Below are 12386 nucleotides of genomic sequence, written 5' to 3'. Positions count from 1 at the left end.
AAAAAAAAAAAAATTGCTGTCTTGATATTATAGATTGCACCCAAGTCCTCTCATCGTCCGAGCCTGCTGAGATTGCTGCTGATTTTGGAGAAAAGGGCAAGAATTGAAGGTGAATTTCTCTTCAACAACCCTGTTCTCAGCTCCAAGAACATGGTAAAAGATTGGAGGTTCTGGTATTTGTATCTGTTTTTTTGTTTCAATGTTGTTGAACAATGTCAGTTCAATCCCTGCCTCTGCTTTTTCTTTTTTTTCTTTTTTTTTAAATGTTTAACTATATGATCCTCTCTACCATGTTTTAGTTCTGAATGTCAATGTACAGTAAATTCTTGCTTCTGCTCTCAATTTTGGTATCATGACATGCAAATCTGCATAAATATATTTCATACATGAATTAGTTGATGAAAAATTGAGGGGATAGTTCTTTATATTCATCGGAGTGAATCAAAACAATTAATAAAGATAAATATTATTGTTAGGAGTACCTGTAAATAAGCTACACGCTTGATAAAAAATTTAGTACTCCTGATATTTCTCTTTTCCTAAACTAACCTGTTGCCAAGGCCACGCCTTTGCGGAAAGGTGCATTAGAGTTTGAGTTTCATACTCTTGAATTGCAAAAATACATGCACTAAGAAACTGAAGAACATAGTTGTGGTAGAATGAAATGGAAAAGAACTTGGCTGCAAAAGATGCATAGGCCTCCACCTAAGCATGGGACAGTTGATTTATATCTTGTTGGTTCACTGCTAATAGCTTAAATTTTGCAACTGCTTTTCTTTTTTTTTTTCGTTTCCAGAAAGACGAGGGGGGGCAACTCTATTCTCTATAGAGTTGCTACCCTAGGCCAAAATTTCCCCATTAGTTAGCCAGCTTTATTAGTGGATTGTATTGTAACACAAAGAGCAACGACATTGATGATGATGATTGAAGCTTACGAGTTACAATGTTATTTCTTAAAATCTTGTTCGAATTTTTAAAAACCAAAAGAGAAAAAGTTGTTTGGTTATCAGATTGAACTTATATTTGTATCTGATTTTGCAATGAAGTCCTCGGAAATTTTGCTACATTGCAGTTAAGGTACTTTACATTATAGTAAATTGCAGCCCTTCTTTGCAGCATTTTGGATTTTGATATGGAACAATACTACCCATTCAAAAGAAAAACAAAATACGAAAGTTGTTTGTTTCTTCTTAGCCCTAAGAATGGCAAAAGCGGGCAATTTGTAGCCTTTTGGCTACTTCTCATTCACATCTGGCTCAACAAAATACTCAATCATCTATTGAGAAGCTACAATGCTCGGCAAATTTGCTGAGCACTATAGCTCAACAATGTAGATCATATATAATAAAAAATTCGTCGATTCTCTTCACTCTAATTAAAAAATGATTTTATCTTTCTTGAATGCTTGATGTTGAAAAAAAATAAAAAAATAAAAAAATAAAGAAATAATATTTAAATGAAATAGTAAAAGTAATAAGTTAAAATGATAAGTTAAGAAAGTAAGTAGTTAAAATAGAAAAACATGTATTTTTCCTAAAATTTAGCTAAACATTTGTTAAGCTCGATGTGAATGCTTTGATCTTGATCTATAACCCTTCTCATCCTAAGGGCTTAAGACTATCGACAACTCCATGAATTTTTCTCATAAAAACTGAAAAACTAAAGTGATCACATAAGTTGTCTAAGCAAAACAAGGAGATCATAGTAGTTGAAACAAATGATCTATTGCAGACTTGCAGTTGCGTATTCGGTGGCACCAATTATGAGCTCTAGAGCGCGACAATGTCTTGAACAGATGTGAGAACGTTGGGTTCTCCTTTCACCTAATAAAATGCAAACCTAATTCAGTATAAATAAGATTCGAGATTCTCACACTCATTTCATCGAACAAGTGCTCTGCTTGCCATGAGTTTCAAACAATGAAGAGTTGCAGCGCATGACAGTGCCATCAGAGCTCAAAATTGGACAGAAACCTCTCAAAACACCGAAAAATTTGATCGAGAAAACAAAAACCAGAACCATATATACCTTGATTGATTTGGAAGGGAAAAAAAAAAAAAAAAAAATTATACCATTTCTTGATTTATCCGTGTTATCGTTACACCATACTAATCTTCTCTGTATCGTTCTAATTTTATCGGATGTCCCGAACTAAAAAGAGTAGTTACTAGTTGGGCCGGTGTACGTCTAAAACTGGGCCGGGCTCAAGTATTCCAGATTTGGGCCTCTATAGCTTCGATGAGTCATTTTATATTTGATATTTTAATGATATAGGATTTTCTTGGTCTTCGTTTTATTTGAGATTTTAAAATCTTCCATTTAAAACATTGTCAAACTAATCATAATATAAAAATGTTATTTTATATTGACCTAACATTCTTCCTGCGCCAAGAAAACATAATATACAGATTTTGAAAACTCTTTTACATGATGCTTTGTATGTAAAATATATGTGCAGTCAATATAGACAACTTCTATGAAACTATGTGCTATATATCTCATCAACACCTTTCTCCATGGAAAGGCAGTGAGAATGGAATAACAACTACCCCCCGACCTCTTTTTCTCAAGCACGTTTTTTTCTTCATAAAATCATCATCATCTTAAGACTTGAAGGAGCCGGGCTACATGTGAGTCAATCACCAAATTCAAGTTTCAGTAGGTGTTTATCATTTGCTTCATTATTTGTGAGTTGTGGTAAATAGATTGAGCTTCATTTCTTTTCTCTCAAATAATGGTCAACAAACCTACAAACTTAAGAATCTTTGTGTTTCTTTTTCTAGCTAGTTCTTTGTACTGGCCTCTTTTTCTATTTTTGACAGTTTTGTCCTCTCTCTTCCAATCACTGATGGCCAAGTTCGGTTTCTTCTACCGACTACTTATGGTCGTGTTAGTAATCCTTATGGGTTTTGTTCCGTTTATGGAACGTAATTGCCATATTTAACTGTCTTCATTGGTAGGATCGGTTCGTTTGATGGGTAAAATCATTTATTTGACTCATTCCAACTATTCTTAGGAAAGCTTTGTCGTCTTTATTTTTTATATAATTCTCTTTTCTCCGCTCTCCACATTGAATAGAAAAATTAATAATAAATTTTTTTTAAAAAATGTCAATAGCAGTGAATAGCGGCAAACTGTTAAGGGAGGAAATGTCCCATTATCTCACCTTGGTGGGCAAAACCACGATAGGATAGATATTCATGAATTCCAACATAAACGACATCACTTGATGTTGGTAGAAGAGCTCGACAATGGTGGCAATTAAGAAGGAAGTTGCTTGCTCGGTTTGCAAGGAACCAACATTTGGTCAAGCCTATAAATGCTCCACACCCAAATGCACCTTCCTCCTTCACAAGTCGTGTGGTGAACTATCCCACGTGATACACCACCCCCTGCACCCACAGCACACTCTTCTTCTCCAAGAGCCGTCGACGGGTAATGAATTTTGTGCTTTTTGCCTCAAAGATTGCGGTGGATCCTTCTTCTCAAGGTTGCTCCCTCTGTTCTTGTGGTTCCCACTGGAGAGTTAATGCCGACGATTGCCACCAACACACTTCTCCCCTTGCGGAAGAAGATGCAGTTCACTTGTGAATCTTGTGGGAAGGAAACCAAGGGTATCGCTTACTTATGTACCGAATGCCGAGTCTTGATTCATTGCGAGTGCGATTGATTTTCACTTACCATCAAAACGAGGACACATGATCACGCCCTCATTCGCACCTATTCTCTTTCTCAAGTTAAGGAAAAGGATAATATGTTCTGTGAACTATGTTATAAAAAGGTAAATATAGAGTATGCAACTTACTATTGTTGGGAATGTGGTTACGTTGCCAACTTGTATTGTGCATATCAGAACCAAAGCTATGGTCCGACCACTGAATCGATGACTAGTAATTATGTTGGTTATGAATCTCATTTGGTTCATTTGGTGGAGGGGATCAATCTAGCAAATGATTTAGAGTTGACCCTAAGGAGATCAAACATTTTAGTTGTCCACAACATAACTTAATCCTCAGCAATGAAGAGCTCATGGATGAAATGCGTTGTGAGGCGTATATGCAATTATAATATCTAGTGCTTCGTATTACAGATGTACCCAATGTAACTTATTTCTTCACAATAGATGTGCTAAAGTACTACCCTCAACCATTAAGCGAGGGCTATTTCACAAACATTCACTCACCCTTCTCTCTCAAGCACCATCAATGAATGGATTGTTCTGGTGTAATGCTTGTAAATGTGGTCGTCATGGCTTCACCTATAGATGTGATGATTGTGGATGGTATAAGTTAGACGTTCAATGTTGTTTAATTCCGAAAACCCTTAAACATAAAGGTCACCAAGACTCTCTCTTTCTTGCTACAAGTTCTTTCGAAATTTGCAATGCTTGCGGTAATTATTGTGAAGTTGGTGTGAACTTCGTGTGCACTAATTGCAACAAGTTCACCATGTGTATGAGATGTGCAACTCTTCCACTTGTAGTTAAATATCAATATGATACACCTCTCCTTAAACTCTCATATACACATAAAGATGATTAAGAAGAATATTATTGTCTGATTTGTGATGAAGAAAGAGATCATTCAAATCACTGGTTTTATTATTGTACAAAATGTAAGTTCACTGCTCATCATCGGTGCATTATTAGGGAGAATCCGTACATTAAGTTTGGAAGAACTTACATAGAGGAAAATCATCAGCATCCTCTCACTATTGTTGAAAAGACTAAGTACTCCTCTCCATGTAATGGATGTGGTAAGCCATTTATCGATGTGGCCCTAGAATGTACTCTATGCAAATTTACAGTCTACCTTTGCTATAGTTGTTTGAAAGAAGCAACCAATAGAATGAAGTAACTTTTGAGTTATGATTAGAGAAAATTACACAATAATTACACATTACCTTGTTTTATTTAACTATGGTAGTTAAGACATTTGTGTGTATGAGAAAAAGAGACTTATTTTGCATAAATTAAATTCTAGTGTATTTTTTTTCTTCAAATTTTTACATGTCTTGTATAAATTTGGAACTGTTACTTGTGTATATATTATTTGCATTTGTTCCTATGTCTACCTTCCAATGTTACTAGAAAAGTCTTGCTTCACCTTTTTCCAATTTTGGCTTGGCACATCAAAATAGCTTGTACTTCATTTTACAACTTGACCATCATTGACATTAATGATCCCTTAAAATAACATCACCATTGACATTAATAAGTGAATATGTGGTTTGCCCAAAAAAAAAAAAAAAAAAAAACCTCGTTGGACAATGCTTTTAAAGAACAAGAAAACCTAACTATAAGAAGCTACAGGTCTCGGGATCAATTGTCCATATTGCATGCCTTCAAAGAACAGGAAAACCCAACTATAAGAAGCTACACTGCTACAGGTTTCAAGATCGATTGTCCAAATTGCATGTCATTTGAGCAGTTCCACAAAAAGGGGTTGCAGGGCCTGAGGCAAGTGGCAAGTGGGTCATGCGGCCGAATATGGATTGATTGATCTTCCCGAATTGCAACCAATCCCAACAGTTAATGAAAGAGAGCCACAACAGGGTCCACCTGCCCGAGCACCTACCGGACAAGTTGACCCCATGGGGGGGGCCTCTCTGATTAGCCGCCTGGATTGGCTACAATTCAGTCAGTGAATTGCAGCCAATCCCAATCTCCCGCAACACTCTGTGGGGACTGCCCAAATTGCATGGCCAACCACAAGTATAATTTTCATATCCAAATCTTCATCTTTGTCATCATCAACTATTAACATAAAAGGAAGATTATAGGAACAGACACGAGCTTGTGAGATGAGAAGCTAAAAAGAAAAATACTTTTTAACATAAGGTACACATACATATATGCTGATGATACTTTAACCTTACTAAAATCCCCTGCAATAGGGGGTCACAATAAATATACATGAAGTTATAGTGGTCTAGGAATAAAACTTCAAAAGCACCTCCTTCAGCAAGCAAACTCAAAGCCTCAGGTTTCCTATATTGTCCTACCAACTCCTTTTGCAACACTCTTTCTCACAGGACGCAAGAGATGATTATTAACAGGAAGGGCGAGGGGACTCTCACATATGCCAACACAAGACCAAATGTGGAGTGAGGATGGCAACCAGAAGTAAAAGAGATTCATAACAGTTGCTAATTAAGTGTGCAAAGCCATAAACAAGTTCTGCTTCCGAGCGTGTTCTGGAATAAGTTTATTGATGATATCAGGTGGTATGCCCGAGAGCTCTGTTGATAAGAATAAACGAAAAACATGGGGAGGCATGAGAAGCCAGGGCAAAACCAAATTGAAATAATCTCAACAGGTTAAAGAATGCATGTGAGCGTAGACTACAACATCAAAGAAAAGCACCAGCAACTATGATGGTATGATATGCTTATTTTATTTGGTATATACCCGGTGGTTTAAAATTAAACAGAGGAGGAAGAGGGCGGCCATTAGGAAGTCGACTGTTTGGGTCCCTCAGTTCATCAAAGAAAGGGTGAATGCAAGCTTCCAACTGCAGTACCACAACAGAAAAAAGGGGGTGAGATTGAGTAATACTTCTGGCCACGGGCAAATAAAAACATGGAAATTTACTCACTGCAGTGCATCGCAAATTGGGAGAGTACTGAAAAAACCTACAGACAAGGTCCACTGCTTCTGGGGGCAAACGTTTTTGGAATACCTGTTGGATGAGAATGATGTCAGTCCCACAGAAACAAACTCCGTCGTTCGTAAATGCTAATTACTAACTAGATGCATATTATAAATTAAAAAGAAAATACAAAAAAACAAAAACAAAACTTTACTTACGCATATACATGAATATAAACAGTAGGACTCTGTGAAAGGTTCCACTAAGTTTTGCACGAGAAAAGGAACAGATTTTGATAAAAGAAAAAGAAAATAAGGGGAGCAAACTCGTTCATCAATTAAATGAAGCAGATAACGCATATGGGTTAACATGCACATCTGAAGAAATCAAACACCATCTTAAACTAATCACCGATTTTTCTATTTTTTGGATGAAAAACTAATCATCAAATTACTTCCAAGAGAACAACCCATAAGATTCCGGATTCCCCAGCTTCTAGACTAGCTACCGCAAGCCTTGCCTTATGCAAAACTGATTCAACATTTGAAGTAAATGTTATGACCCACAAAATATATACTACCTGCTTCTCTCCCCCAATGACCAAGCCCCATTATGCATTTATGCTACCTCCTAGACTTCTTAATAGTCTCAACCCATCGCACTATACACTTGTTCCTTTTTACTTTTAAAGTACACTGCATCTTCCACAACTGTTCTACCAGTAAAATTTTCCTATGCACTTATTATACATGTGGGATCTTGGTCATACAAAATGCCCTCCCTCAACTCCCCAGACCATGTCCAGTCCCAATATATTATGTCTGATCTTAACACTTTAATCACTTTAAGCATCCTCCAACAACTGTGCAACTTAGACAGTCCACTCAAAAAAGCACCAAGAAACAAAAATAACCGATGAAATTGTGAACATGCTATGAATAAGGAAAAGGAAAGAGGCATTCCTTGTGCCATGGATGAGGCTTTATTTGTGGAAACTTAAATTCAGTATAATTTGGATTCATGCACTTTATCTCCTCCCTGGTTGGAGTTCCCAAAACCTGCACAAAAGTTTAAATTTCATGAGATAATAATTTAGGACTTTTTTAGGGATGCCTAAATACTTGACTGCAAAAATTTTCAAAAAGAGAAATAATATATGACGTATCATAAGGAAAACAGGCGATTTGGATCTTTTTTTTAACAATTAAAGTGTATTTTATAGTTTCATAATGGTGAAAGCAATTGTACCCCTTTGTTTCCATTTGCCAAAAACACAAGGCAAAAAGCCTTTAGCTAAAATGAGTTTTATCGGCGAACATCAATCATCTCTATTTTTGTTAAAACAAAAATTTATCTACAGAAAACATTGGACTTCCCTAAACTCCCATAGGTAGCTTTTAAAACCACCATTGGATTTGAAATGGATTTTTATTGGATGTTAATCCAATGGTGGTTAAAAGTCACCTAAGAGAGTGTGGAAATTGGTGTGGAGAAATGGGAGAGTGTGTATCATTACTCAAGTCTAAAAAATAGTTAAAAACCAAGTCCTTATGTTTTTGATTGACAAGTTTGGAATTTTTATAACGAAGAGAAGCCAGAATCAGAATTCCAACATGTGCATAGTATATAGTATATTCACAGAGACAGTTGGAAAAATAATAAAATTAATCTCACCTTGATGATCTCAACTAGTTGGTCAACGCCACTTTCACCAGGAAACAAAGGCTGAAAGAGAAGTTGGATTAAAAACATTAGTGACAGGCAACAGTAAAAAACAGGTCCAAGTACCCATATAAATTCAAGTATCAACCCACCTGTCCAAGAAGTAATTCAGCCATAACGCAACCTGTAGACCATATATCTATTGCAGTTGTGTATTCAGTGGCACCAAATATGAGCTCTGGAGCGCGATAATATCTTGAACAGATGTAAGACACGTTGGGTTCTCCTTTCACCTAATAAAATGCAACAGGACTTAGCACATGCAAATAAACAAGTCACAGCCATCGATAACAAGAGTGGCATGAAAAACTTACCAATACTTTTGCACTCCCAAAATCACAAAGTTTCAGCTGATGAGTATGGGGATTGACCTGAGCAATGAACAACTAGCATTGAAGCGGGAACAATGAAAAGAAAAGAAATATCTTGAAATGTATGTATACAAAGTCATCAAGAAATACAACATAAGTTTATATTATCAAAATATAAGCGGAATTCATTGTTGGGATGATAGCAAACAACAATCTTCTTATGAGCTAATTTTTCAAAGCTGGTTCAAAGCCATCAAAAGCCCAAGTTAAAAAGCAAGAACTCTATTGTGCATGCATTCCACTTTATTATGAATAATCAAATTTTAGGCATGAGATTATCAAATATTTAGAGAGAACAAAACTTTTAAACCATAACATAGGCTCTTACTAGTAAGTTTTGAGGCTTGATGTCACGGTGACAGATACCAATACAATTATGTATATAGGCAAGTGCCCTGCAGATCTGCACCCAGAACAGTCAAATAATATTAGAAACAACAACAACAAAAACCCAACAAATGAGAAACTGATAAAAAATTAGCTTTTAGCATATGCGGTTTTCTTTGTTATAATTTTTGTGAGTATTTTTGCAGTCTTTAATGGCAAGACTCCATTAAGAATTCTCACAGGTGAGACTTCTAAAAGGCTTTTGCGAAATTCTGAGGCTTGCGTCTTCCTTATTTTATTCCCAAACTGCTGGGTAAGCTTTATAAGCACAGAACATCAATCAGCTGCAATGTTTAGTAAGCATCCCAAAAGATGCCACTCCCAATTGCACATACAGACATACACTGTAAGAGATTATACTTTCTATGAAATGACTCTTATAAGTCCTTCAAATCATAATTGCCATATCCCATATGTTCAATAATGAAGGAAAGATCCATGCAACAGAACTTTTATTGTTGAAAATAAAAAATATCAATGTAGTTAAAGATCAAAGAAATACACCAAAAGAGAAAGAACTACGGAATCCAGACAAGTTCTTACAAACCTGGTAGGTATAAAGTTTAACATATATTAAGGGCATTCGCTGGCTGATCCTGCTATAGTTTCTTGCAATACGGTTAACAGTTTCAGGGACAAACTCAAGTACAAGATTCAGGTAAAGCTCTTCTTTGTCTGTGGTTGAATAGAAATAATGCTTAAGGGCAACAATATTTGGGTGATCCAACATCTGCATTATCTGCAATTCCCTATTCTTATAACGCTTGTCTTGGAGAACCTTCTTTATAGCAACAATCTCTCCAGTTTCTCTACACTTTGCCTGCACAAAGACAACATAATTATTTCAAAAATGTGAAACAATGTCAAAATAAGTAGAACGTAGATTAACAGCAATATAATACAGTACAACTTACTTGGAAAACAACACCAAAAGAACCAGTCCCAACCACATGTTCTGCAATATAACTCACCGTCTGTCAACCCAAATACAACACATGTGAAAAATGTAAGATACTCAATGACTGATCACATCACCACATGAAACTTTCATATTCAACAATTAGATTTACTTCCAACCTGCCTAGATTGACCATTTCGACCACCAATAGTGGTTCGTATTACATGTCCTGTTTCAGCACCAACACCATCAATTACATCTGGTTCACTATCCTGCAACAGATTAAACAGTAAGGAATAGCGATAGGAAGAGCAAAAATAAATATCTAAATACAAAGGTCTCAAAACATTTTCATAGCTTGAAGAAAGGAACCAATCATTTTCCAATCATGCAGTGTCCCCTTGCAAACATCAGACTATTTCAGTACCACTTAGCCGACATGCTGCTAATGTAGTAGATACTTAAAAAGAATAGAAGCGAACCATTGGATATTTGCAATAATTAGAAGGGAACAGAAAGACTTTTAAACATCAAAAGATAAACAACTCTAATTTGTAGAAGCTTACTCTGTCCTCATCATGGTCCACTTTGTCCCTCAGTCTCATCTCCAGCATCTCTCTCCCCAGCCAATCAACTGAACTAGATGAACCCTTGAAGCCATTAACAGACCTGGAACTGCCCGCTCCACCATTTCCTAGGCTGGCAGAAGCCATAAATGTGCCTGGTGAATGTTAAAGATGCTAGTATGTGCTAATCTCGTGATACTTGGTAGTTCTGCCTCCCACACCATCCAAGCACCTATCTTCCTAAAAGAATTAATTGCACAATCTTAAAGCCAGAAATTAATATTAAACATATAAAACACAGCAGATACATGTAATCTTGTTTATTTTAGACGGCTTTAAATGTCTAATTGAATGTTGTCATCAAGCACTTCATCTAATTTACAAATTCTAACCAATATGCTCTTTTTTTCTTTTTCTTTTTTTTTCCTGATAAGTGAAAACATGGTTATGCGATTAAAATAAAAAACCTATTAGGAACATTTAGGGACTCACCATCTAGCATCAAGATGAAAAACAAAGAAAAATTTACAATGATTTTAAAGGTATTCAACAATCACGTAAGCATGTAAACAGATATCATTATTATAGAAGTGTCATAGAATGAATAGAGAAAATTATAGCATTATCATTCTGAACCAAATGTACATAAGATGATCACTATAAAGTATGACAAAAGAGAAAAACACAAAAACGACCGCAGAGAAATTATTTTTAACACATTCTTTGATTTTCTATTTTAAAATTGCAGAGCTCCTAAACCAGCATGCCCAAGTAGGGTAAAGAATTAACAGGCAATGGAAACAAAATGCTGCACCAGCTCAATGATATACCCCAACAGCACGCCCAGCTCTAAGCATGAAGCATATGGATATCTAAAACAGTGAGTAAACAAGGAAAGACGATAAATTGATTTGCTCAAATACTTACTTACGTGTGCTTGGCGATTAGCAGATTAAATTACATTAATATATAATACCCTATTTACAAGTATTTAAAGAATAATCCCCACTTTGTTCTTACAATTTTGCATTACCACAAATCACCAATTTACGCCAAAAGCAAAGAAACAAACAAGCACCGGCTCAATTCCTATCGGTTTTACACTGAGATTCATTGCAAAATCTACCAAGAGCATTTTCAAAACAAAATTAAACATACAAATTGCCCCCAAAAAAATTTACAAATCCAACAAACAAAATCAATCAGATCTAGACCTAAATCGCACCAATCTTTCGGGGCCACAAAAAATTCACACAACAACCAAAATCAACAAAGAATTTTCCCAAGAAAAAGCATGAAACTTTCAAAAACCATAACATATTCAAAGAAATCCACAAAATTCTCAATTTTCCCGAGAACCAAACAGATCGTCGAGAATTCTCTTCGTTTTGTCACAAACTCACCTGCAAGTGTCTCGAAGCGCAGAATTCGAATCGGAGCTTGTGCATTTTACTCAGATTTCTGGATTTCGAACCAATTCTGAATAAATTTTTTTCTTTTTCTTTTTCAGTTTTTTTTTTTCCTCTCTCTCTCTCTCTCTTTCTCTGAGTGTGAGAAGTAACAGTGAAGAGAGTGGATTGCTCTTTCCAATGACTTTTCTGTCAGTTTCTCTGACAAGCTGCATTCACATACATATATCTCCTTCCTTATTTGGCTTTGTATTCTCCACTCAAGACAAAGGTACATACACTCGTATTTTTGGACTGAAATTAATTATTTTCTGAAATCTTTATATTATTTTTAAATTATATAATTTATATCTTTACAAAACCAATATTTATCAATTTTTAAATATTGAGGTTATAAATAATAAGATCATACAAGAAATTAGGATCATTTCCAGTTCATTTGA

General features: G+C 35.7%; 1 protein-coding gene and 1 non-coding gene across 3 annotated transcripts; both read right to left on the bottom strand.

The window, feature by feature from the left end:
• Window positions 1-2060: 2060 nt before the first annotated feature.
• On the bottom strand, window positions 2061-2161 carry LOC132180141 (U6 spliceosomal RNA). Its single transcript, XR_009440036.1, has one exon. It is a non-coding gene; the product is annotated as a U6 spliceosomal RNA (small nuclear RNA).
• A 3650-nt stretch (window positions 2162-5811) lies between these two features.
• LOC132177276 (shaggy-related protein kinase kappa) lies at window positions 5812-12143 on the bottom strand. 2 transcript variants are annotated; one of them, XM_059589533.1, is made up of 13 exons: window positions 11938-12143; window positions 10535-10774; window positions 10148-10240; window positions 9985-10044; window positions 9618-9890; window positions 9012-9086; window positions 8627-8683; window positions 8405-8545; window positions 8265-8315; window positions 7555-7648; window positions 6597-6682; window positions 6410-6512; window positions 5812-6240 (listed from the first exon to the last, which is right to left on the bottom strand). In XM_059589533.1, the coding sequence occupies exons 2-13, from the start codon at window positions 10679-10681 to the stop codon at window positions 6152-6154; spliced, it is 1269 nt and encodes a 422-aa protein (XP_059445516.1). In that variant the 5' UTR covers window positions 10682-10774; window positions 11938-12143; the 3' UTR covers window positions 5812-6151. The 2 variants fall into 2 exon arrangements, with proteins under 2 accessions (XP_059445516.1, XP_059445517.1); XM_059589534.1 differs by having other exon boundaries at window positions 10535-10770.
• Between the last annotated feature and the right edge of the window lie 243 nt (window positions 12144-12386).

The sequence above is a fragment of the Corylus avellana genome, chromosome ca4 (assembly GCF_901000735.1).
Source record: "Corylus avellana chromosome ca4, CavTom2PMs-1.0".
Taxonomy (NCBI): Eukaryota; Viridiplantae; Streptophyta; class Magnoliopsida; order Fagales; family Betulaceae; genus Corylus; species Corylus avellana.
Note: the sequence above shows the minus strand (reverse complement) of the source record. Positions and strands in the feature narration are given on the sequence as shown.

Excerpts from the sequence above, each read along its gene's own strand:
- LOC132177276 (XM_059589533.1), bottom strand. The coding sequence starts at position 10,681 with ATGGCTTCTGCCAGCCTAGGAAATGGTGGAGCGGGCAGTTCCAGGTCT. Across the intron at positions 8,684-9,011 it reads TCAAGCCTCAAAACTTACTA|GTCAATCCCCATACTCATCA; the intron begins GTAAGAGCCTAT and ends TTCATTGCTCAG. Across the intron at positions 6,241-6,409 it reads GTTTAATTTTAAACCACCGG|AGCTCTCGGGCATACCACCT; the intron begins GTATATACCAAA and ends TCTTATCAACAG.